The sequence below is a fragment of the Ambystoma mexicanum genome, chromosome 3p, assembly GCF_040938575.1.
Source record: "Ambystoma mexicanum isolate Mex_15411 chromosome 3p, UKY_AmexF1_1, whole genome shotgun sequence".
Lineage (NCBI taxonomy): Eukaryota > Metazoa > Chordata > Amphibia > Caudata > Ambystomatidae > Ambystoma > Ambystoma mexicanum.
In genome coordinates, this window is record NC_090925.1 from 1214322933 (window position 1) to 1214350146 (window position 27214).

The 27214-nt window shown below is 44.3% G+C and overlaps 1 protein-coding gene across 10 annotated transcripts in view; it reads right to left on the bottom strand.

Moving 5' to 3' along the window:
- The window catches only part of LOC138581369 (uncharacterized), a 3536879-nt gene that overhangs the window by 2570869 nt on the left and 938796 nt on the right, over positions 1-27214 (bottom strand). For all 10 annotated transcript variants that reach the window (XR_011304538.1, XR_011304537.1, XM_069652654.1 and 7 more), the window contains one exon: positions 2821-2958. Coding sequence is in view for 8 of the 10 variants with exons in the window: in XM_069652654.1 (XP_069508755.1) it covers positions 2821-2958 (138 nt within the window). In the remaining 2 variants the exon portion in view is untranslated. The remainder of the gene's footprint in view (positions 1-2820; positions 2959-27214) is intronic.

Here is a 27214-nt window from a genome sequence, read left to right on the forward strand (position 1 = left end):
GAATATATCGCAGAAGGGGCGGCGTTACGTCATCACGTCGGTCATGTGATACAGTGTGGCGTTCCTCACGTGATCTTGGTGGACGCCACATGACCCAGAGACGTCACATGACCCAGGGACACACAGTATAAAGAACTGAGAGGCAGGACGATCATTGCTTCTCAGCTGGCTTCGGACCCTGTTTGGCGTTACTACTTGCTCCTTGCTACCTCGACCACGGAACTCTATCTTGGACTCTCTTGGACACCCCTTTGTACCTTTGCTTGGAACTGTTTACCTGTTGCCGGATTTTTGGACTGCACATCTACTTGTCTTTGGATCACCCCTGAGTATCTTGCTGTACTCCCACGCCCAAGTCAAGCCCTATCTTACAGGTGGCCTACCCGTATCCACGCTTACCTGCGGTTCTACCACTCCAGGGACCGCTGTATCTTGTTGAGCCTCGAACCTCCCTACTAGGTTACCTGGGTCTCCCTTACACCAGATAGGTAAGACACTTTAGATTCTTTTGTTTACCTGCTGTATTGTGATTGCCTGGTGCTTAACCTCCTTCCTTCTTGACAGCAGCATCGGTGTTCCAGAGGCTCCGTGGATCTGGGAAGACATCTCTCACCTGTGGCCTCAAGGGTCGCACAGCGGGTTTCTATTTGTTCCCCTGTGCGTCACTTGGGGACGGAGGTCTCATCGGTCTACACGACACTCAAGTCAGAACAGTTTAGGACAATTAGGAATTTTATCAACCCAACCAAAATACCAAATAAATGTTTTTGAAACTTGTAGCCATTGAGTCTTTGTCTACTGCTCGATACCATGACTTCCTTACAGCTCCCTCACTGGTGATGCTGCAGTTGTGATGCACCTGCTGTCTTTGAGTTGCATACATTCTGAGCTCGCAGAAGTGATGTGCAATGAAGGTCTATCAAAATGGTTCCCTCCTCAAGAAAGGGGTTGCTGCTCTTCCTCAGTAGCCAGGATGAGGTTGCCACATCTTTCAACCCTCCTCCCTGGCAAGAGGGTTCCCCAACCCCAGAGCCACAGTTCCCGGGCCAATAAGCATTTGTGGGGCCTTCTTCCTATTGTCTTCAATATTTTGTTCCTCAGGTCTCCCTTCCAGTGGTGTGTAAAGGACTTACTGCCAAGCTGGGTGCCCGAAGTCAGTGCTGTCAGATTGGACTGGAGCACCCCAGTGTAGATTGGCAGAGAGGTATGGCCCTACTCTCACCCACCCACTTCCGCACTCACTAGTTTTTCTCAGGACCTTCTCTAGGACTGTCCTCCCTGCTCCCTGTGCTCCCGAGTGGAAACTCGTTCATTCAGCAACATACACTGTTAAAATAGAGGATGGATATATACCTAACATGATTGCTGTCTAGACAAGACGACCGAAATTTCAAAAGACAAATGCATTTAATAATACAATATCCAATTTTTGATTAAATTGTTTTACTTGTGCCTTGAAAAAGCACAAGCAAGGGCAAAACGCATGCACGTGCCTCCAGGCGGAGTTTGTTGGCACTACTGTACGGCACTACTATATCAACACTGATGTTTGAAATAAGTTTATGAGTACTTATGAAGATATGACAATAAATTCGGAAGATTGTCTTTCGTTTTGTTCATCAAACATTTCTAATTAAATTATCACCAGACGCGCACAGGCTAACATTGAACACAAAACTTGTACTGATGCACTTTTTTGACTGGTTGGGGAATATCAGTTTCTATGCAGCCGCGCAGCAACTGGCCCAAGCCTAACTAACCTACAAAGACACTTACAAATCACTTATATATGGGGAGAGCGCACTAAACTAATTTACTAACCAACGTACAGAAAACTTGAAAAGAGGCTGGCCTAAAACTACATGAAGGCCTAACACCATCTTGGAATCCAAAACAGCTGAGTACATGTATGGAGCCTCCATCTCACTCCCTGGGAGCCCTGCTGTTACTGCCTGAGTGAAAATGGGTCCCTCTACCCTCGCTGCAGGTGAATCTGTAGTGGGAAAACCTTCTGGTAAGCTTTTGAATGTTTTCCTTACATTGGAAGTTCTTTTGCTGTGGGAAAGTTGTGTCTTTGTAACTATGGCAATGGTCACCAGAGAAGGAGAACCGATTTCATGTATTTCCCCTTGCTCTCATAAAACACAAATCAATTTCCAGTGTTTGAGTGCACTTTTGTTTTTTTCTAAAAATGTCCACAGAATAGTCTGGTTTTAGCTGCCCCATTCAATTAAATGCACATGCCACTTTAAACCTGTGAAATGCATATTTACTTTCAAGGTATTTCATTAATGTGGCTTAAACACGCGCTCTGGCAAGCTGGAGAGGGTGTTAAGGCCATTAGCACCCCATGTAACCAAAGCGGCAACCCGGGGTGCTAAAAAAAAAAGGAGCGTGCGGAAAATCCTTTTCCAACATGGTTGGCATGGAAAGGGAAGGCAGGGCTCCGTATGGAGCCCCTCTTCCCTTTCCATGGCAGCTGTTCTGCGCAGAGAGGAAGGTGCAGCTAGCCGCAATAAGGTAAGTTGGGAGCCGGGGGGATTAAACATTTTCAAAAAGGGGACAGAGATGACGGCGGAGGGAGCCGGCCGTCAGGCTGCTTGGAACACGGGCTTACACCTAGCCAACTGATTGGCTGGCTCACCCCGCCAGGTGCTAATGAGTCACAGTTTAGAATAGTATTCAAACTTGAGCAAAACATTTCTCCAAAATTGACATTGAAATAGTGCACATTCAATGATGTAGATTCAATAGGTTTAAGCCATCAATATGCACATGGGTCCAGTGTAAATGAAAATTAATTACACATGTAGAACATACCTTGGTATACTGGGATGGCTCCTCCCGTTCATTGTCTTGAAAAATTGATATATCTTTAAAGGCTTCCTCAAGACTGGCTGCTCTGATTGCCATTTCTGTCTCTGCACCAAGATGGTCTGTGGTTTTTAACTCATGGTTCTGTAAAAAGGGAAAGTTGGATATTGTTGTTGTGCATAAGGTGAGTTAGCCTGTTATTGTATGCCAATATCCAAAACTTGTCTTTAAATATGCACTATCAACAGTGCTCTCAAGTGTAACCATCTGAGGACTGCTATGTGATCTTTTCATCATATTCGTATTGACACTCTCAGGAACATAGCTCCTTTTATCGATAAAGCCAGAGACAGCTTTAACTCTCTCCCTGAGCTCATGTATATGAGGAGGGTAAGAGGAGTCTCTTTATTGAACTTGGGATAAACACTCTGGAAGGAATTCACTAAGAATGCGATTTTCTGGTGGAGCAATACTTCTTTTCACGCATATGGTGAATAATTATCCAGCGACAATGTTTTTAAAGTACATAAGGTCAAGGGCACTGCAATAAGGGTGTATGTTGCTGCTATTTGGGGGTTCGTGGAAATGGGCAAATTGCAAGTTGCCCAGAAAAAGGTTTTGTGCAAATTGTAGGCCTTTGACATAATACAACAACCTATAATGTTCACTTGGAATTAGGAATGGCTTTTTTTCAAATTGAACTTTATTAGCATTTTCAGTAATACAAAACAATTCCCCTCAACGACCTCCCCAAACAACACCCCCCACTACCCCAGAGTGCCTTCCCCTCCCACCCCCCTCGTCCCCTTCAGCAGTCCTCAGATCACTTTGGTAGTTACATGTCCAGAAGGCATAGTCTCTACCCCTCGGGACAGTCCCACGGATTACAGGCTGGTTACACAACTAAAGCCCACTGTTCCACCATCGCCAGATGATATTGAACATTGCAAGGCACCCCCTCATGAACCTCTCGCAGCGCGCCCCCGTAGACCCATCATATCCCCACCTCCATTTTCTGTGCTGATCATCAGCTGTACTTTTAAAAAAAGGGGACCCACAAGCCTTCGATGTTGGACCGGGATTTGTCTAGAAAGTGTGTTAGGAATTCCATGTCATAGATAGCCCTGACCTTTGCCACCCACTCTTTTTCTGTCGGGAGATGTGGGTTCTTCCACTGCTGGGCCAAACAACACCTAGCAGCCACTAACATTACCTGTACCATGTGCCCCTCCTCCATCTCATTCCCTTCCTCCTCCTACCCCACTCCAAAAAGGAGGAGCCATGGCGATAGCCTTCTATCGACCTTGTCGACCCCCATTGATCCACGCTAAGACCTCCTTCCAGGAGGCTTGTGCCCCAGGGCACCCCCACCACATATGAAATGAGTCTCTTGCTCTTGATGACACTTCCAACTTTGGGGGTCGCACCCCCCGCACATTCTGGCTAATACCATGGGCAGATAATGCCACCTATGCAACAACTTATGACCCTGGTGCTTATATTGCAGTGCACAAAAAGGTCTGAGAGCCCCTCTACCGTGAACAAACAGAGCCAAATAACCTGTTCTATGGGAAGGCCCCCACCCGGGAGGGTCTACAACCACGTTTAAGCTCATTGTACCTTTCACAGAGGAAACATGAAACACCGAAATGCTAGGCAATTCTCCTCTGAACAAGAGCACCAACAGCAAACTGACACGTGTTTCGGCCTAGTCGTGCCTCATCAGGTGATGCTGTGCCTCTCTAAGCACAGTTAGCAGGGCAGATGTGGGAGGGGAGGGTTGTCATGCCACCAGTGAGACTAGAGGAATGCTTGCAGGTGGGGAGGCTGTTGGTGTTCTGCCTGTCAAAAAATATAGGTGTTACCTGTACTTAATCTCTGGTTCTTCAGGTAAATCAGCAGAAAAAACTGTGGGGTGAACCAGTAGATAGAGGATGACAGGATTCTCTAACTCAATTTACTTTTAAATCCAGTTTTATTTCATCAATACAAAAATGTATATATATATATGCATGTTGTACATCATTATCAATCTTCAATACATACAAATATCGTAAAATCAATTTCTACATCAAGCTATTACAAATTTCAGCTCACACTGGAATTATCTCTGTCATTCATTTGCACAAACACAATCTCATATCAGCGACAGCTCTCCACTTTTCAATGTAACCAAAACCTTGTGTTACATCATATTTAGACCCTGTCCTTAATAAAGGTGTCACTCTCCGTTTGGTGTTGTTACAAACAGTTTTTTTGGTCGACACGTGTTTCGGTCATGGGAATGGGCACTATCACTCTTGCCCCTCAGACCTTCATTAGGACGTGAAGCAAGTGTCTAGTTTAATCTTGCCTTACATGGACTGGAGTGAGCCACATCATCTATACGAAAAAAACACATATAAATAAAATCTATAAAACCTGTCATGGGGCCTCATTACGAGTATGGAGGTAGCCATGCGCTAAATAAGGGCATGGCTGCCTCCATACCGGGTTCCAGTACCGGGTTCTGTGAATGAGGAATTACTGGGTCATTCCAACCTTGGAGGACCCGGTTTTCCTCATTCACAAAACCAATCCACATTCCCATTTGAGCCCCCATAGGGCTCAATGGGAATGGGGATGGAGCTAATAACGGGCCCGTTAATAACGGGCCCGTTATTAGCTCCTTGGTCCCCTTGTGGGACCCGCTAAGGACGTCTGGTTTGACCAGACGTTCTGTGCGGGTCCCGCTAGGGGACCTCGTAATCAGGCATCCGTAATGAACGGTGCCGGTCCCGTACCGGCACCCTTCATTACGGGAGCGCCTGCCTCATAATGAGGCCCATGGTCTCTTGTCATCCTTATTTGATTATAAACACTTTCATTGTGTCAGAAGCAACTCTCAAAATAGTGGCATGCACCTTACTCACCTCCGTGTATCAACTTTTCGGAGATGCAGATGGTGCAAATGGAATCATTCCCTCGCTGGTACCTAGATATAATGTCTTGAAACCGGTCTTGCGAGACAAAGAAAAACGGGAATTGCCCATTTATTCACTAGCAAAATTCAAACTTTACCTCATAACAAAGTATCAGGTTCTCCATGTACAGTTAGAAAGTTACCTTCAATTGAACAAAGGGATGCAGTACGCATATCCCATTGTTATCCTACTGTTGATCAATGCACTCCCACTTGTCAAACAACAGATATGTTCCTTCTGTTCATAGTTCCTATAGGTAAAAATAATAGGAATGAACCGAAAACTATATTCATTATGTCACAATTCTGTGTCATCATTTTGGTGTCCATCACACTTACCCCCTAAGGGGAGATGGTTGTATCAATTCCTCTTGTCAGTCTGGCGGGAAAATAACTTCTTCTGTTGGATCAGATTTATTATTATGTTTTTTTCCTTCTTTTTTATCTTTTTCAGTAAGGTTGTGCTATAAACCGAAGAAACCTTCCATCAGTCTTCTGTATATTGTAACAACTGACAAAACGACACCGCTGTTCTAAATATTGCATGTATCCATACAATTATGGACGTGATTCCTAGAACTAACAGACGCAACCTCAATCTGTTAAAATTCCAAATCGTGATCCACAGAGAATGACATACATACTCTTTTTCTTTTACGTTCAGGTAGGTACAGCTGTCATGCAGCCCCCGCCACCCTTAATGTAAGTGGCAGAACGCTCCCCCTAGGGTATGCGTCCAAGGCAGTACAAGGTCCGGAAGGACCTAGCCCCCGGATGCCAGTATGTAGATTCTATATACACTGCCCATCTACACCATTTAACTAAATACAAGGATAACAGAAAACATTCTCCCCCTAATAAAGATTCCTTCATAAACACTGTAATGTACAATACTTAGGCTTACCAGTGTTAATCTCGTATTCGTATGCAGACTACGGCGTATCACAATATGTCAAGCACGCACGGCAACTCCACCAATTTACTGTGAGGAGGACTCGCAGTCTCTGTTTACATCTAATAAAAATAGACTGCACATAGACAACACATCACCAATAATGTGTTCATATATTTACACCTGCAAACGATAACATCATTACTCAAATAAGACTGAAACACTCACCACTTATCATAGATGGCTAAACATGACACCCCACAGACAAATCAAAAATACCCCATATGTGGTACTGTGCCTGCACACATCTTGAATGTTTATATATGGTCACTTTTTAGTAACCAGAGTGTTCCGTTCAACAGAGACATTCAGGCCTCGCCGGACTGTGTCGAGAGTGTATATCCAACGTTGCTCAATGCGGTGGAGTATAGTTCCCATGTCTCCCCCCCTGGTATTTGGTTTGATAGATTTTAAAACAAACCATCTCATGTCTAAGTCCTTATGATTGTGTTGTACAAAGTGGTCCACCAGCGGCTTATCTGCCACTTTATTCAGTATACAGGACCTATGTTCTGATATATGTTGTCTTACCTCCCTGGGGGTTTTGCCTATGCATATCAGATCGCATGGGCATTTAATTATATAGATGACATTCTTTGTTAAACAGTTGGTATGATGTTTAAGCTTCCAACTGTTAATCCCATATAAAAATTCATGTCTGGTTTTGGTTAGTGGGCATATAGCACAATTCCCACATTTGTGATGGCCGGTGATGGGACTTAATCCCCATTGATTTAACACTGTCTGTTCTTTTGTAACTTCCTTGTAGGTGTGTACCAGTTTTTGTCTCAGGTTTTGACTCCTCTTGAAGGTGAACATGGGCTTCTTAGAAAGAGATCCAGGTTCTTTCACAAGGTTCCAATTCTTGTTAATGATTTTCTTTATGTCACAGCTTATTGGGTTAAATGTCGTGACACACAATAACCTATCATTTTGGGTTTTGTCACGGGTTGTCAAGCATACCTCCCTGTTGGTATTGAGGGCTCTTTTTAAATTATCTTTTTTTTCTAGTTTTTTGGGGGTATTCCCTCTCACACAGTCTCCCTTTCAGATGGTCAGCATGTTTTATATACTCTTCTCTTTCGGTACAGTTGCGCCGAATGCGCAAAAATGTCTGTACGGTAGTTTCTGACGTAAGCCTGCAAGGTGAAAGCTCAAAAAATGCAAAAGTGAGTTCTTGTCAGTGGCTTCTTGTACAGAGTAGTAACCAATCTGTCCATGGATTTTCTGATCAATAGATCAAGGAAACTAACTTGCTGATGCCTACACTCCATAGTGAACCTAATATTTATGTCACGTGTGTTGGACCATTCATGGAACATAATCAGTGAAGTCTTTGACTCTCTCCATATAAGGAACACATCATCAATGTATCTCCACCAGACCATAAGGAGAAGACATACCCCTATTTAAAATCAGGGTTCTTTACGGATCCACCAATAGGGGAAGGGAACCTTCGGAGAAACAACAGATATGTAACCTTCTCAAACACATCTGGGTCATCAAGCGGGTCTGATCCATCGCTTAATGTTCAGGCTGGGCCAAGTACAGGGGGCAGAGGCCAGAATCAGCAACAGGTTTTTGTCAGAGGGGGGGCAAAGAGGCCACCCTCGACAGAGACAACCACAGTATGGCCAAGGACAAGGAATGAGAACCAGACAATGGTATCAGAACCAATAGAATCAACTGACCAAGATCGAATACCTATTGCCAACTTGTCCACTTATCATCTTGGAAAGTCTGACTTAGACCTGCTCTCTAACGGGTTGCCCTATGTCCCTACCACCAGGGTAGATCCCTTTGACACAGAACTAGAATTGCATAGATTCTTTAGAAATATACGCCTCAAATATTTCTTTGAAATATATTTGCCGAAACATCAGACTAGGGAAAAGGGTAGATTGGGGGCCAATGAGGAATACCCAATGTGAGTGGACTGAAGGTGAAATCCACCTTTATGCCTCCTCCTGTGGGCTACATTGACCCACTGAACAGAATTTCTCCAAAACCAAGTTGCGCTTCAACATAAACAGCAAAATGGTTGCACGGGTTCCAGTGAGCACCATGGCCTCAAAACTGCATTTTGCAGCAACAAAAAGATGGCTTGCACAATCTTGCCAAGCACATATTGGGCAGGATGGAACAAGGGGCACACTGAGGGAGCTTGCCAGTGTGTTCTTATCTATACAAATGGGATGGCTGCCAGCCCAAAAACCTCACTAAGAAGGAAACGTTTTTACCTTTAAAAAAATGCTGTTCTGACGCTATTTTCATCTGCTCTTCCTTAAACTATTATTATTAATAAGGCCCTGCCATGCACATTCATATCCCCATTGCCATTCAGCAAAACCAAGCGAATCCCTGAATGACAGGCTCTGTTAAGCCAAATCTGAAAAAAAGGCCCAAGAAACGTCACTTTCTGCCGTGCACGGGAAACGCTTTATTTTGTGCTACAAAGTGTCAAAGGAATGAACCCTGCAAAATAAATCCTAGCTCTGTGCACATGTCAATTCCGGGAGAAATTTGCCTTGTACATACTGTTGTGTACAGAACATAACTATGGATGCAGAACAGTGTGGGAATCTAATGGAGAGGCAAAACTGAATAAAAAAAAGAAATGGCAGCGTTTCACCACATATGTAAAAATGGGCTTTGCAGACCAAAGAAGAAAAATTCCTGTTTAAAAATTAAACTCTTGAATGAAAGCCTGCCATTACCTAGCAATGTGAAGGGGTTATTGCTGGTGAAAATACACACATGGGCTATTTTATTGTTTTAATTCAGGACCAAATAAAAGAAAATAAAGGTTTTAAACTGCCTTGGCCTTGGCTAGATTTGCAAGCTTCCAAAACCAGGTTATTCTAGTTGGCAGAGCTAAAGCTTCCCCCAAGGAAGGGAACCACCATACACTCTCAGTAGATACTAACACCTCTGTGATAATTACTAGGTTGCACAGAATCTAGTCTAGGCTGAACCCACTGACAATGGAATTTTCAGGACAAGGATATGTGAAAAGAAAGTCACACGTCTTTGTGATTTCTACAGGAGGCTTCAAATGAGATCTCCATGACAGCCCTGCCCTTCAGGGGGGTAGCTTGGAAGCTATTCCCAAATATGGGGGACAAAGGACTGCTATTTGTTTCCAAAGACTATTTATGAATAGAAATGTAAAGACTTTTATCTCTGCAGCAAGACTTGAAATGTTAAATTTTGCAGTTCAAAAGTGATTTTATGGGCTTTCAGTTAAGACAGGATAGAATTCACTGACCCCATGGGAATCAAAACGGCAAAGAATCGGGGATTACAAGGAAAGTATCCATGATGCCATTGCAATTTTTCATATCTACATCACTTATGATGATCCACATATGTATAAAGTTCACTGAAAAGTGGTAGATGTCTCACAAACTGGGGGATTGGGCTGCTATGTGCTACATAAAATATGTAACCTGTTTATGTAATTTGTTTAGATGTTTCCACTGTATAAAATATGTAACCTGTTTATGTAATTTGTTTAGATGTTTCCACTGTATAAAGGTGCCATTTAGGGCAAAACTGGATTTTAGTTAAAGTAATTGTGGGAGGTTTTGGACATTGTAAATCTTACATCATAAATCTGACATCATTCCCTTGAAATCCAACCAGCTGAGAGCGAGGTGGAGACTAGCACCTCTGACCAATCCAATAGTTTAGAGGCGTGCTTAGCTAAACTTGCCCAGTCATATACTTTGATGATGTCACTATGCATTATAAATAAGAGTCCCTGACAAGACTCCAGACAGACTCATCCTGAAGTTCCTGTGCAGTGTTCCTGATCTGCTGCATTCAGATTCCAGACCCCACTACAAGGCCAAAGCATTGCCGACCCTACTCCAGAGCCCACTACAAAACCCAAGCACTGCTGATCCTACTCCCTGCAAGGCCTCAATTCTGAAAACCCACTCATCTCCCTTTAAAAAGGGGAAAGCTGTGGTACCTTTTGCATCCTGAAATCAGATTGGCTTGCTGCCCACTAACTGCATGCCCGCTGCAATCCTGCCATCCAGCTGACCTTTAGTATCCAGTGACCAGAATTGCCATTCCGCTGTCCTTGCCATCCGGTGACCAGAACGGCCCAGCTGTTTTCTTTTGCCAGGCGTGCACCCGTGTGGTGACCAGAACCTGTTGACGGTCCAAAAATCCCAAAACTAAAAGTGGACTGTGAGTATAAGCCCTACCCCATAGAAACCCATAACCTATCTTGTCTTGCCTTTGTCCTTATCCCACCCTCTAAGCCATCCTATCCTTATCATGATAACTTGTTAAAACTATCAGAATTGTCTGTGTACCCTGCCCGTGACTTCTTAAAGTGCTAGCGCTATTTCTTTTCAATTTTGCCTTCTGTATTCCTAAACCATTAGTCCTATTTCGAGGGATCGGACTGGTTTCCGCCAGGGTTGGGCACTGGGGTGACAGGGTTAAAGTCGCAAATCAACCTTGGATCTTACTGTGTCCATCTTTGATGGTCTAGTCTGAATACTCTAGTTGAGAGTAAAACTGTTCTTGTCACAACTGATTTCCTTTCCCATTTCACGGCTTCATTTTGCTCAAAGTGCACCTTTTTATATCTTGCATAACTCATCCAGTTTCATAGCTAGAGACCTATTTTCAACTCTAGAATGTCCCTGTGATATATATCTATCCTTCAACCCAACAACCAAATCAGAGTATTTCACCAGTTTTTATGAAAAACCGTTGGGGTAATTTAAAGCGCGAATTGTAAAAGAAATGCAACTTTTACACATGTTATTTGGCTGCAACATGTTTTAAACTTTCCATTCATTTTCAAATGATATGCTCTTGGTAATCCATTGCTTGTGATTGTTAGTGTCTATGCATTGTTGCTTTAGTGAGAAATTGTATTTACCTTAAAGTTTTAACCGCACATTAATTATTTATTTGTCCATTTCCGAGTGTCATTTCATAACATTGCAAGGGGTTTAAAATCTGTTTTCCACTCTTATTTGGTGAGGGAAGGTTGGATTTGGATTCCGCCTCTTATTCCTGATTACCTGCCGTGTCTTTCTATCCATTCAGAATTCAATTATTTGTGGGTTGAGGTAACATTGCAGGGGGAAACCTTAACTTGGGTGCTATCTTTCCTATATCAAAAAATGCTCCTATTCGATTGTGCTGTATATATTCTAGGTGAAGGTTAACCAAGTTCATTGCTCAGAATTTGATTGTAATTATCACCCCATTGGTGATTGCTGCCCCATATTAAAAATTGTATGATTTCTTTTGAACTTTAAAATAAATAAATAAATATTGCATTTCACCAACCAGCCTGGTTCATGGTCCATTGTGACCTGGGGTATTTGAAAAAGGGGGTTTGATACGATTTGTGTACCATCTCAAATTGAATCTGCATAAATTAAGGAGAAAAGCATCTCAGTTGTGCGCTCCAAACTAGGCCGAGACCAAGGTGTGTGTCGCCTGATTGATATCTTTAACACTCCACATACCTGCCAGCAAGAGATTCTGGCATTTGAAAGTATAGTAACCAAACAAGTTCTGGAGGCAATAAGAAAAAAGAACTAAAAATCTGATAATCTCAATAGAGCAGAGAGAGAGAGAAGAAATTGTGTGATGTGGTTGAAATAACAATAAAACTAGCAGACAAAGGGGGTGGGATTGTTATGCTTGAAACAACAGCTTTTGAAATTGAATGCATGCGCTTGTTGAGCGACAGGAATGCATACAAAGAATTGGATAGGGATCCGACCATGAGATTGCAGGAAGAAATTAGGAGCCTGACTAACCATGCTGTTGAAGAGGAATGGATAAGTCAAGAAGTGGGCCGTTTCGTCAATAAAGCATGGCCAAAAAAGGCAGCCTTCTATATATTACACAAAATCCACAAGGATATAACAAAAACCTCTGGTAGGCCTATTGTGTCTGCAATTGACTAATTGCTGGAACTTTATCTGTATATTCAGAAGTATTTTTGAAACCGTTTGTATTACAGATGCCCTCCTATGTCCGTGATTCCACCGACATGATTAAGATCATCCAAGACATACATATCACTGATGAAGACCTACTAATTACGATGGACGCAGAATCCCTCTACACTGCCATACCCCAGAAGAACTGTCTTAATGTTCTGGGTGATTGCCTTGATAAACGCACTAGACCTCATCAACCACCTACAGGGTTTATCCTTGAATGAATCTTCCTTGCAATTACTGAAAACTTCTTCTTATATAAAAACTAATTGTACAAACAAGAGAAGGGAGTTAGCATGGGGGCTACGTTTGCCCCAGATGTTGCAAATGTATACATGGCGGATTATGAAGATAAATACATTTGAGGAATTAACAACTCTGTTGAACAGCATCCGGTACTCCGCCAGCACCTTATGGTCTGGCGGAGATACATTGATGATGTGCTCCTTATATAGAGAGGGTCGAAGGCTTTACTGATTATGTTCCATGAATGGCTCAACACATGTGACATAAATATTAGGTTCACTATGGAGTGTAGCCATCAACAAGTTATTTTCCTTGATATATTGATCAGAACATCCATGGACAGATTGGTTACTACTCTGTACAAGAAGCCCACTGACAAGAACTCACTTTTGCATCTTTTGTGCTTTCACCCTGTAGGCTTATGCCAGAACCTACCACACAGACAATTTTTGCACATTTGGCACAACTGTACCGAAAGAGATGAGTATATAAAACATGCTGACCATCTGAAAGGGAGACTGTGGAAGAGGGGATACCACAAAAAACAAGTCAAGGACCATTTAAAAAGATCCCTCAATACCAGCAGGGAGGTATGCTTGACAACCCATGACAAAACCCAAAATGATAGGTTAGTGTGTGTCACAACATTTAACCCAATAAGCTGTGACATAAAGAAAATCATTAACAAGAATTGGAACCTTGTGAAAGAACCTGGATCTCTTTTTAAGAAGCCCATGTTCGCCTTCAAGAGGAGTCAAAACCTGAGACAAAAACTGGTACACACCTACAAGTAGGTTACAAAAGAATAGACAGTGTTAAATCAATGGGGATTACCTCCCATCACCGGCCATCACAAATGTGGGAATTGTGCTGTATGCCCACTAATCGAAACCAGACATGAATTTTTATATGGGACTAACAGTTGGAAGTTTAAACATCATACCAACTGTTTAACGAAGAATGTCATCTATATAATTAAATGCCCCTGCAATCTGATATACGTAGGGAAAACCATTAGGGAGGTAAGACAACCTATATCAGAACATAGGTCCTGTATACGGAATAAAGTCACGGATAATCTGCTGGTGGACCACTTTGTACAAAACAATCATAAAGATACAGACATGAGATGGTTTGTTTTACAATCTATCAAACCAAATACCAGAGGGGGAGACATGGGAACTATACTCCACTGCATTGAGCAACGTTGGATATACACTCTCGACACAGTCTGGCGAGGCCTGAATGTCTCTGTCGAATGGAACACTCTGGTTACTAAAAAGTGACCATATATAAACATTCAAGATGTGTGCAGGCACAGTACCACATATGGGGTATTTTTGATTTGTCTGTGGGGTGTCATGTTTAGCCTTCTATGATAAGTGCTGAGTGTCTCAGTCTTATTTGAGTAATGATGTTATCGTTTGCAGGTGTAAATACATGAACACACTATTGGTGATGAGTTGTCTATGTGCAGTTTGTCACTACCATTGCGTTATCAGAAACTTACCTAATCTGAGGACATGCCCTCTCAAACTGTTTCTTCCCTACACTAGGGAGTTTGGGAATTTGATATGCATTTTACCTAAAAGTGGGGTTGGCATATTCATTGAGATGAGTTCAGTCCTTGTTTTTCGCTTATGGTGCCTAGGGCATTTCCATTGCATAATTGGAAACTTTAGTGATTTGAGCACATGTCCCCACTGATCGGTGTTCCTACACCTTGGAGTTTTGGTATTTGATATGAATCTTGCAATAATTACAGAATTGGGGCGGGCGCCCACCAATATATTCACTGGGACGAGGTGTGTCCTTGGTTTTGTACTTAATGCACGCTTGGGGTATCTACCATCCCGGATCGAGATTTGGTTTAGTCCCCTCTCCAGTGCGGAATCGGAAATTCATTGTTTCCTATACCATGTAGTTTGCAGAATTTTATATCTATTGTGTTATAATGACAAAGTATTTATACACAATTATTACCACTATATCTACTGGAACAAGTTTAGCACTCATTGTATACTTAAGAGGAATTTTGTATTTCAGTCCTCTTTTTCCTGCCTAAGGTGCCTGTTTGGAGTGACAGATAGGGGTAGGGGATCAGCTGAGTCCTCTTTCTATGCCTAAGGTGCCTGTTTGGAGTGACGGATAGGTATAGTCACCTTTCTATTTTTATTAGATGTAAACAGAGACTGCAAGTCCTCCTCACAGTAAATTGGTGGAGTTGCTGTGCGGGTGTGACATATTGTGATCCACCGTAGTCTGCATATGAATACCAGATTAACACTGGTAAGCCTAGGTATTGTACATTATAGTTTTTATGAAGGAATCTTTATTACGGGGAGAATGTTTGCCGTTAACGTGTACTTAGTTACATGGTGGGGATGGGCAGTATATATAGAATCTACCTACTGGCGGCAGGGGCATTAGTCCTCCCGGACCTTGTACTGCCTTGGATGCATACCCTAGGGGGAGCATTCTGCCACTTACATCAAGTGTGGGGGGGGGGCTGGACGACAGCCGTACCCACCTGCACATAATACAAAACGAGTATGTATGTTGTTCTCTGTTGATCACGATTTAGAATTTTAGCAGATTGAGGTCCCATCTGTTAGTGTTAGGAATCACATCCATAATTGCATGGATACACGCAATATTTAGAACAGCAGTGTCCTTTTGGTCAGCTGATACAATGTACAGAAGACTGATGGGAGGTTTCTGCTGTTTATAGCACGACCTTACTGAAAAAGAGAAAAAAGAAGGAAAAAAAACATAATAAAAAATCAGATCCAACAGAAGAAGTTATTTTCCCCCCAGACTGACAAGAGGAATTGATACAACCATCTGCCCTTAGGGGGTAAGTGTGATGGACACCAAAATGATGACACAGAATTGTGACATAATGTATATAGGTATTGGTTCATGCCCATTATATTTTTACCAATCGGAAATATGAATAGAAGGAACATATCTGTTGTTTGACCAGTGGCAGTGCATTGATCAACAGTAGGATAACGATGGGATATGCGTACCGCATCCCTGTGTGCAATTGAAGGTAACTTTCTAACTGTACATGGAGAACCTGATACTTTGTTATGAGGTAAAGTTTGAATTTTGCTAGTGAATAAATGTGTGATTCCCTTTTTTCCGTGTCTCGCAGGACCGGTTTCAAGACATTATATCTAGGTATCAGTGAGGGAATGATTCCATTTCCACCATCTACATCTCTGAAGTTGATACACGGAGGTCAGTAAGGTGCATGCGACTATGCGACTATTATGAGAGCTGCTTCTGACACAATGAAAGTGTTTATAAAGAAATGAGGATGACAAGAGACCATGACAGGTTTTATAGATTTTATTTACATGTGTTTTTTTGTATAGATGATGTGGCTCACTCCAGTCCATGTAAGGCAATATTAAACAAGACTCTTGCTTCACGTCCTGATGAAGGTCTGAAAAATAGAGGGGCAAGAGTGGTAGTGTCCATTCCCATGACCGAAACATGTGTCGACCAAGAAAACTGTTTGTAACAACAACAAACAGAGAGTAACACCTTTAGATAGAGTCCGAATATGTTGTAAAAATACTTGTCTGAAATATGATGAAACACAAGGTTTTGGTTACATTCCAAAGTGGAGAGCTGTCACTGATATAAGAGTGTGTGTGTGAATGAATGAAGGAGATAATTCTAGTGTGAGCTGAAATTTGTATTAGTTTGATGTAGAAATTGATTTTACAATATTTGTATGTATTGAAGATTTATAATGGTGTTCTGCTTCTTACAGTTAAAGGGACCCTTATTGGATGACCGGTGGGGTGAGAACTTGCGAAGAGGTTTGACAGATTTTGAGTGTATCCTGACTGTGAGGACGAGCTCAAGGAGGCTCATTGCCAGGTTGTATAAGGTTATGTTATTGGCGGAACCGAGGATCCACCCAGGCCAGGAACAAATGGGGACAAGACCTGGGGAAAGACATAGACGGTGGGCACTGATGTGCAGGAGAGTATCACGCTCTACGATGTCACTGCAATCCAGACATGGACCCCTTCATAACACAATTGAAAATCCAAGCGTTCCTCAACCCCGTCCCGTAAAGGTGGGGCCCAAAATGCAGTTTAGGGGTGATGGCCACATAGTGAGCCACCTGTTCTCCCCCCCTTCCCTCCAAAGATACCACAGGACCGCCAGGATTGGGGGTTGTAGCACCCTCTTCGGGATGCGTGCCTTGGGAACCCACAGCCATTCCCCAAATGAAACAGGGGCCAGGACAGCATTGTCCATTAACACCCACTGCTTCTCGGTGTGCAGGTCGAGATGGTCTATCATAACCCGAAACGGGGCTGCTCTATAGTATGTCCAGAGATCAGGGAGCCCCACTCCCCCCTCCTCCTTCAGTAGGATTAAGACATTGTAGACCACCCTATGTTTGGCTCCTGCCTAAAGAAACTTCAACAATACTGCAGCACCACCATTTTGATATAATTTAGGTGGGCCATCCATGAGAGTCGCATCCTCGTACATCTCTCCAGGTCTCTCTGCACCTCTGACCATAGCGGCAGGTAGTTCTTCGCAAAGAGGTCCCCTTAATGTACACATTTTCTTCCTCTGACATTTCCCCCACCACATTTGCGACTGGCTTCTCCAAATTAACATTAAAGCTGGAAAACTCCCCATATTGCTACAAATTGTCCAGAAGACATGGCACCAATTGCACCAGCCTAGTGAGATATAATAGAGCGTCATCTGCAAAGAGGCTCACCTTGCACATTAGTCCCCCTATCGGGATCCGTCGTATTCCCGCCTCTACCCTAACCCCCATGGCCCAAGGCTCCATAGCCAAAGCGTAGAGCAACGGGGAAAGTGGGCACCCCTGTCTCGTGCCCCATTGCAGCGCGAAGGCCTTTGACATCCTCCCCTTCACCACTACCCGGGCAGACGGGTTGGAATATAGGGCTCTGAACTAACCCTTTCCATCTCGGGCCCATCCCTATGGTCGATAATACTTCTCCCATAAAGGCCCAGCTCACCCAGTCCAAGGCCTTCTGCGTATCTAAGGCCAGCCGTAGGGCCCCTTCTCTAGCCACCACCAGTGTGTTAATGCTATGAAGTGTCTTCCACATGTTTTCAGCCCCCTGTCTGTGCATGATAAAGCCTGTCTGATCCCCATGAATCAACCGGGGGAGACAGGATTCCAGACATGACGCCAATACCCTAGCTAATATTTTCACATCTACATTTAGCAGGGTAATGGGCCTATACGAGGCACAATTAGCGCGATCCTTAACTTGTTTTGGATTCACCACTATTAAGGCATGCAGAAACGTCAGCGGTATGGACCCCTCCCCTACAATGGAGCTATATAGTTTGGCCTGGGGCACCGCCATCAACAATTGGTACTGTTTGTAAAAGTCTGCGGTGAAACAGTCGTCACACAGGGCTTTCACACTTTTAGCTTCTGGATCGCTATCAGCACCTTCTCCCTCATTACCTCAGCTTCGTGCGCCTCCCCCTCCTCCGCTGTCAGTTTAAAAAATGGTAATCTGCAGAGCTAGGCGCACATCTGCTTGCCCGTTGGCTCGTCCGGCCTGGTATAGAGCTGCTGGTAATAAGCAGCGAATTAGGTTGGGATGTCTTCACATCTATCCACCAATTCCCCATTAGCCCCTTGTACCTTGTCCACCCCCCGCTCTGCCCTACACGCTTGCACTCTGCTCGCCAGGAAGGGTCCGGCAACATCTCCCCTCTCGTAATATTTTTGCCTTGTGAATCTCATTCTCTTTACCACTTCGCCTATAGATACGGAGTGGAGCTCCTGCCTTTTATCCCTCATCTCCTCCAAATACCCCTCCCTAGCCACACTATCCTGCTCCTTCTGAACCCTTAGCACCTTTAGCTCACCACAGGGTCTGGCCTCTACTAAACCCCTCTCTCTTTTCCTCCGAGCCCCTTCGTCAATGAGCACTCTCCTGAATGTGCCCTTGGCTGCCTCCCACACCATAGCCATGTGCACCTTGCTGATATCATTAGCCTCGAAGTACATTCTTATCTCCTTCTCCACAAAGTCCCGTAAAAACAGGTCCCTCGTCAGCGTATCATTACAACTCCAACGGCACTGCCGTCGCCCGGAACTCGCCACCCTCCACTCTGCCACCCCTAGTTCGTGGTCTGACCAGGTTATCACCTCAACCTTGGGGTACCTCACCCCTCCTGACCACTCTCGTGGGAGTAGGGAGGCAAAAAATATATAGCCACCTGGCCCCAGGAAGTGACTGCGCCAAACATCCACCCAGTTGTTGTCTTGTAGGAGATTACAAAAATCTGTGTTCTCCTTTGTCAGGGCTCTCGCTGCCCCCCCTTTGCAGACCACCAATCTAGCGCTGGGTCAACCACTGGATTGAAGTCACCCCCCAGGATATTGGCCCCTTCCGCCTAGCCCTCCAACATCCCAAAAATGTCTCGCAAAAATGTCACCTGTCCCTCGTTGGGTGCATATAATGTGGCCAGTGTGACCTGCGCTCCCTCATAGTAGCCTTTAATCCCAAGAAACGCCCCACAAGTCCCCTCTTGATCTGGATCCCCGTCATCTGGAATGCCTTTCAGACTACAATGCCCACCTCTTCTTTGTTATGATCCTTGTGGGATGCCCAATAAATCTTGCCAATGTCTCACCCCTTTATTCCAGATTCGGCCCACGCTTGTAGTGCGTCTCTTGCAAAAAGAGGATCGCTAGGCGTTGTTTGTGAGCGATCTCTTATTCTGAGAGTTGAGCCCCTTTATGTTCAGTGTGGCTACCTATATCTCAGCCATAGCCCTTCAGTACCGTTTGTGAGAAACTGGAAGGTGTCTCCCTAGCTAGTCCCGGGATCTGTCATCCAGGTGGCCAGGACACGGCCATCGCTATTCGATCCAGTTCCTGGGGGTGGACCAGTGATGGAGGATCACCTGGATGAGGGGTCCTTGGGGAGTGGGAGTGGAACACTGATGGGCGAGATGCGGTATCCTGCCTCTTTCTACACCTTTTCGCGTAGGATATTCCAAAACACTGCCCCCCCTTGTTCCGACAAGAACACTTTTACACAACACGAAAGAGAACAGACGAACACCAGAGCCGTTTACCTGATATGTCCCAATACAAGGGACAGGCAAAATCTGGCAATTGACCAGAATCACACACACCTGACAGCCCTTTCCCTTCCTCACAGGGATGAAAGATGGAGCACAAGAGCACAAGAAGAGCAAGGCAGACCGCACAACGTGAAAGCTAACTCAGCACGGTAGTTCAAGAGGAGGAAAAAGAAGGCACATATCGAGAGGGTGACAAGGAGAGATGCAACCTTGCCCTTTCCTACCAAGGCCAGTGAAACCTCAGCGGAAGGAATCATAAGACTGTGAATAATAGCCAGCATGTGTTGCAGCTGATGTCAATGGTACACAAGACCCTCCTCCGCTGATTACCAAGCTGGGGAGAGACGCGTATCTCTATGGGTGCTCACACAGGAAACTTTGGGTGATTACCCAATGGTAGAGACTACCGTAACCAGAAGGCCTTGGGAAGAGGCAAAAAGAGGTCAAAGTGGTCATACAGGGGTCTTGTCAAATCCTCTGTACCGTCTTAAGTTTTTGACTGACAGATGATAAGAAAGGGAAATTAATCGGGGTTGGTGAAATTTGCGCATGACAGTGTGCTATATAAATTGCCAACAGTGAACCCGGCAGAGAGAAGCCGACAAAAGGGGCATAGCCTGAAGAACTGTTTATAAAGACATTAAGATTTGTGAATACTAGAAGTATTGGAAGACAAGGGGAAGTGAATTGTCCCCCTTTTCATTCGGGTCCGAGTCCGACCGAGGGAGATCCAGGGATGAAAAGTCATCACCCAAAGTCCATTTGGAAAGGAACTTTTGTTTTTTTGTTTGTTGTTGAATACGTCAGACCCTCGAAGGCAAGAGACTTTTGTTAAAAGGTGCTTAACCATCAAAGAACCTGATAGCTGATACAGAACTGTTGGCTCGTGCTGGGAAAGCTCGAGCTGGTGCTGTGCTCCAAAGTCCGACCTTGTCCCGTGCTGAAAACGTGGGGAAGGGAGACCCCTGGCATTCACATCCTGACTTACTATTTGTGAACACTTTTTTTCTTTATTGAAAAACCCTATCTTTCTGTAATTAGGATTTGTCAATAGTTTTTTTTAGTATAGGCTCTTTTTCTTTGACAGACGCCACAAGGAATGCCTTATTTATCATTTGATGGTCAAAGCTTTCTCTCATCTTAGATTTAGGTTTAGGGTAGGTGTTTTTCCACCCTGCATTTACAGTTTAATAAACACCCTTGAACTGTGATCACTTGTGTCTATCTCTACTATTGCCACCATGAGTTCCTTACATATGGTGTCAGCTATGGGATGTGCCTCGATTGAAACTTATTGGGGAACCCTACAATTTTAAAAACGTAGTCCGAGAGCCTCTAGCCCTTCGATCACAACACCAAGGAATCAATAGGGTTTGATATCTGTAGCAGTAGGCAAGCTACTATTCCCCCATGGGAAAAGAGGAATGATTCCTATAGACTTGGTTTTGATACCCCCTCTGCGGTGTTACATTCGATTATACCCAAAATCTGGGCTAGCATGGAAGTTTGCGACAGCAGGCGTTATTGATCCCGACTTTAGGGGAGATGTGAAGGTTCTCTTACAAAACCATGGGGTGATCCCTTTTGAGGTACTTCGAGGAGATCAAATTGCCCAGGGTATTTTGGAAAGAGCTCTATTTCCTCAGTTTAAAGAAAGTGAACCAGATAAAAATAGAAAGAGGTAGCCTATGCTTTTTGGAAGCTGATAAATCAATTAACATCGAAGAAAGGAAGGGAGAGGAACCCACCATCTATCCAGACCTAGCCTTCAACCATTGAAATGATCCAGTTCTCGCTGAATCATTTTTACAAGCAATTCCAGAAGAAGAAGGCTTAGAGAAGGGGAGTCCCTTTTTTTTCTAAAACAAGGATTGCTTTACAGAAAAGAAACGTCCCCAGAAGGTATGGTAAAACAAAATTGGTAATACCCAAAAGCCACCAAAAGGGTGTACTGGAAATCACGCATTTCCATCTTACCGGGGGGCATTTAGGACACCCAGGCACATATTGGTGGAAAGTTTTGCTGGCCAGGTATCCACACCGATGTAAAAACTTTCATCCAGACGTGCGAAACATGCCAAAAGACCAGCATGCACATCCCATCACCTGCCCCTCTGAACCCGTTGCCGATCATAGAAATCCCCTTTTCGAGAATTGGTATGGACATAATTGGACTGCTAGAAACCTCCAGATTAGGCAATAAATATGTTCTTGTGATCGTGGATTATGCAACCCGATATCCCGAGGCATTCCCAATGCGAAATAATACCACCCAGCAGATCCTTAAACATCTTCTACTGTATTTCTCCAGGGTCGGTTTTCCCAAGGAAATACTAACGGCCATGGCCCGAATTTTATGAGTAAGCTTATGGCCGAAGTCAAAGAGCTACTCCACATTACCACCTTGCAAACTTCTGTGTACGATGGCCAAACCAATGGATTGGTAGAAAGATGTAATAAAACCCTTTTAAAAAATCCCCGAAAACTGGTAGACAAGGATGGTAAAGACTGGGACCAAATGATCCCATGGGCACTATTTGCAGTGAGGAAAACCCTCCAAGCTTCCACAGGTTTCTATCCCTTTGAATTTCTCTATGGAAGAAAGCCGAGAAATGTCCTGGGCATGCTTTGGGAAACCTGTGAAGAATGAGAGGAGGCCCCTACTCCCATCTCGCAAACCGCCACCCAATGCGAGAACATATGAAGTTGGTCTGAGACTTAGTTTGTACTGATATGGAAAAAGCTCAGAGCTAACAAAAAGCCACTAATGACAAGAAAGTGAATTTAAGACCATTCTCCATAGGAAAGAAAGTACTGGTCCTATTACCAACCTCAGAGAACAAGCTGGTCTCTAAATGGCACAGACCCTATGAGGTAGTAGAAAGAACGGGAACCAGTACTCATAGAGTAGCCCAACCGGATAGAAAAAAGAAAATCCAATTATATCACGTAAATCTCTTGAAAGATGAAAAGAGAACGCATGAGCCACCTATGCCAAAGTGTCATGCTTCGCCGCTCCTGGCGGTTATGGGATAAATGGCGCTCTAGGCGCCATTAACAGGACATCGTGTTTTTCTTGGAACGTAGTCAGAGTTCTAGCTGTTGTCCAACATGGCTGCCGGCGGCAAAGTACTTATTCAGCACCGCCCAGCGTTCAGCGCGTTTCAACCCCGGTCATTCCACTGTCCTTTTGGGTTTTACGATACCAGTATTCTCTTGGCTCAGGTGAGCCCCTCTGTTCTATCTTTCTTTTCCTTTTTTGTGTGTTTGGCTTGTGCTTCCCTGCTTCCTGTTCATAGTTTGTTCTGTCCCTCCCCTTTTTGCTTTCTCCTTTCCTTGCTTTGCGTCTACCGCACTCTTTTTCCCATGCGGCTCGCTTCCTCCTTCTTCCTCCTTTTCCGTCTCCTCGCTCGCCTTCGCTGGTGCATTTCCTTACCTGTTTTGTTTTCCTTCTGCTTCCTTTGTTTTAGCTGCCCTTCTCTCCTCTGTCTGCCTTTGTTTTCCGTTGACTTCCCTGCAGCCTTCTGCTTTCCAATCCTGTCCTGGGTCGGCTAGTTGCTTCTGCTTCTGCTACTCGTCAGTGGTTATCCACGCCTGGCTTTGCTGCTTACCTTTTGGAGTCCATGTCTGTAAATTCCTGTTATTCATCTGGAGCCCGTTCTACAATAGGATCCTATCAGCTTGTGGAATGTGTTAATCTCATCAGGGTTTTTTTATGCCAAGTAGGCTTTTTTCCCTTGCTGGCTATCCCGGGAGATCCGCCACTGGACTACTTGTCCCATAAGTGCTCAAGGTGGCGTCTTCTCGTGGTAGACCTTATCTTCATAAAGAGAAAGACTACAGAAGGAAAAAAAATCCTTCCATCAGTACCGCCGATACAGGTGAGGAGTCGGGGGATGTACTATCGGATGGTGAATGTGACAGTTTGAAACGCCCAGAATCTCCCACGATCAACATGGCCACCTTGGAACAATTACAAGAGGTGGTAGCTGCTGTCCAAAACCTGACTCTGGAAGACCAGAACCTGAAGGCTGAATTCAACAATGTCTGTCAATTGGCGACAGCGAGAGACACTCCTGAGCCAGAATTGCCTCGCATGCCCCTTTCCTCAGGAAAATATGACGGGGCACCCAAGAAACTGAAAGAATTCTTGGAAGCCTGCTCTGTTCACTTTGCTTTCTGGCCTCAAACCTACACTTCCGGGCATGCTCGAGTGGGTTTTTTGGTGTCGAACCTTTCGGGCAATGCCTTGGCATGGGCTACACCTTTGGTGACACGATATGATCCTGTGTTACAGGATTATGGCGCTTTCCTTACGCTAATGAAACAGACTTTTGAACGGCCGGAGATCAGTTTTAGCGCTTGTGAAGACCTTCTGGATATTCAACAAGGATCCTCAGATCTACTTTCCTAAATCACTCAGTTCAAACGTTTGGCTACATAGGCAGGTTGGTCTGAACAAGCCCAATACACAATCTTCAGCTGTGGGTTACGAGAGGAACTTAAGGACGAATTGGCACGGATCCCTCGCCCTTCTACTCTCTTAGAATTGTTTTCAACAGTACTGCAGATCGACTTCCACATAGGAGAGAGGAAGACAGAAATCAAGAAGGGAAGGGGCTACTTCTCTTTTTCTAATCCTCCAGCCACCCGTTCCACTGCCGGAGTTAACCCACCTAAAGATGAGCCAATGCAAATTCGGATGACTAGAAAATCTCTTACTCCGGAAGAGCGCAAAAGAAGAAGAGATGGAGGCTTGTGTCTGTACTGTGGCTCCTCTAGTCACCTGCTTAGGGATTGCCCTGAGGTTCCTCCGATGCGTCAGGGAAACAGTCAACCTCGGTCCTAGAAGGGACGGGCACCCGAGGTTCTCTAAACAGTCCCTATGTTTTGGTTACAGTAACCATTCCAGAGGAGAGAGAAGACACCCGCCTCATGGTTGTGGCTTTGCAGATTCAGCTCAAAGACAGCAAGATTGAAACCCTTGCCTCCTGGTAACTTTATCAACACCATTTGGGCCAACAGGGTTGGGATTCAGCGAGTCGGGAAGAAGGAAGACCAGAAGGTTGAAGGTGTAGATGGCACTCTGCTTAGTTCCGGTCCCATTACTCACACCACAACTCCGCTACAGATCAATATCATGCAACATACTGAGAGAATAACTTTCGATATTATTAGAGCTGCTCATTTTCCAATCATTCTAGGAATTGCATGGTTACGGAAGCACAACCCTTCGATTAACTGGTCCAATAATGTTCTAGATCTACATTCTGTAAACAGCAATGCTTGCCGGAACCGAACCACCAAGTAGTTACTACCATGGCTAGTTCTTCCTCAAACCCACGCACTGTACATTGTATACCCTCGGAACTGAAAGAATTCCAACAAGTGTTTGCGGACAAGGACCTATTGGATTTACCTCCTCATCGCCCGGAAGTTTGTTCCATAGACTTAGTCCCGGATGCCCTGATTCCGTTTGGTAGAATGTTCTCCCTGTCTTTGGTAGAGAAGGCTGCTTTACGAAGATACCTCGATACCCATCTCGAGAATGGTCTTATTCAGTCTTCTCGGTCTCCTGCGGGAGCCTCTTTGTTTTTTGCACAAAAGAGGGATTCTAATGAGCTTCAACCATGTATTGATTACAGGGGACTCAATAAGGTTACCATCAGGGATCGCTATCCTATGCCCCTCATCTCAGACATTCTTGAGGCTGTACAGGGAGCTAACATGTTTTCCAAATTGGATTTACGGAGTGCTTACCATCTGTTACGCATCAAGGAAGGTGACGAATGGAAAATGACCTTTCAAACTCCTTTCGGGCATTATGAGTATCGGGTTATGCCCTTTGGTCTCGTGAACGCCCCATCCATTTTCCAGCATTTCATGGATCGCATGTTTTCCAACCTGCTCTTTCACTCTGTTATCATCTATTTAGATGATATCTTGGTCTTCTCTTCTTCTGCCCAGGATCACTCTGGTCATCTCCGAGCTGTTCTGACACACCTCCAAAAGAATTAGCTGCTTATAAACCTGAGAAATGCCTATTTCGAGTTTCTTCAGTTCCCTATCTGGGGTTCATCCTTTCAGGAGATGGCATTATGATGGATCCTCACAAGGTGGATGCAGTCATGGAATGGCCTGTTCCATTCTCAGTCAAAGAAGTACAGAGGTTTCTGGGTTTTGCGAACTTTTATCGCAAATGTATTCCTCATTTCTCTGAGATTATGCTGCCCTTGACTGGTCTGTTAAAGAAATCATCTGGACCATTCAGTTGGTCCGAAGAAGCCGACAACACATTTTCTCGCCTTAAAGAGATGCTTTCTTCCACTCCTATACTCCGTCTGATGCATCTGCCAGAGCCATCGGAGCAGTATTGTTACAGAAATTCGAAGGAAGAGAACATTTCATCGGTTATTTGTCTAAAACCCTCACTCCCAGTGAATGCAATTATTCCGTTATCGAAAGAGAGCTCCTAGCCATGAAGAGAGCATGTGAGGAATGGAGACATCTTCTCCAAGTCAGTTCTTACCCGTTTATTATCCGCACAGACCAGAAGAACCTGAAGACTTTACAGCGGATGGACTGTATTAATTCCAGACAAGCTAGGTGGGCAAATTTTCTTTCTCAATATTCTTTCGAGATTACTTATCTACCTGGCTCTCAGAACATTCTTGCGGATGCACTCTCTCGAAGAGACACTCCAGATTCTGTGTCAGAAAGCCTCCCAGAACCATTGTTTCCCAGGAATAAGATCATTTTGCATGTTTCCTCTTTCATAAAAGAAGTTGAAGAAGCAACTGTTCGCTCCAAACACACTATTCCTAGTCAGTTGCTCCCTGACACAGAGGAGAGAGGGGGTCTGGTTTTCATCAAACAGAGGTTTTTTCTTCCTGATCCCAATCTCCAGTTTAAAGTGATATCCTGGTGCCATGATCATGTCTCAGATGCTCATAGAGGGACTAAAGGGACTCTGGAGTTGGTATCCTGCTCTTTTTTTTGGCCCGGTGTGGCCACTGACATAAAAAAATAAATCGACACCTACGGAGTGTGTGCTAGAAGCAAGACCCAGACTCAACGGCCCATCAGTCTATTGGAACAAGCCATACCACCCTATAGACCATTGAG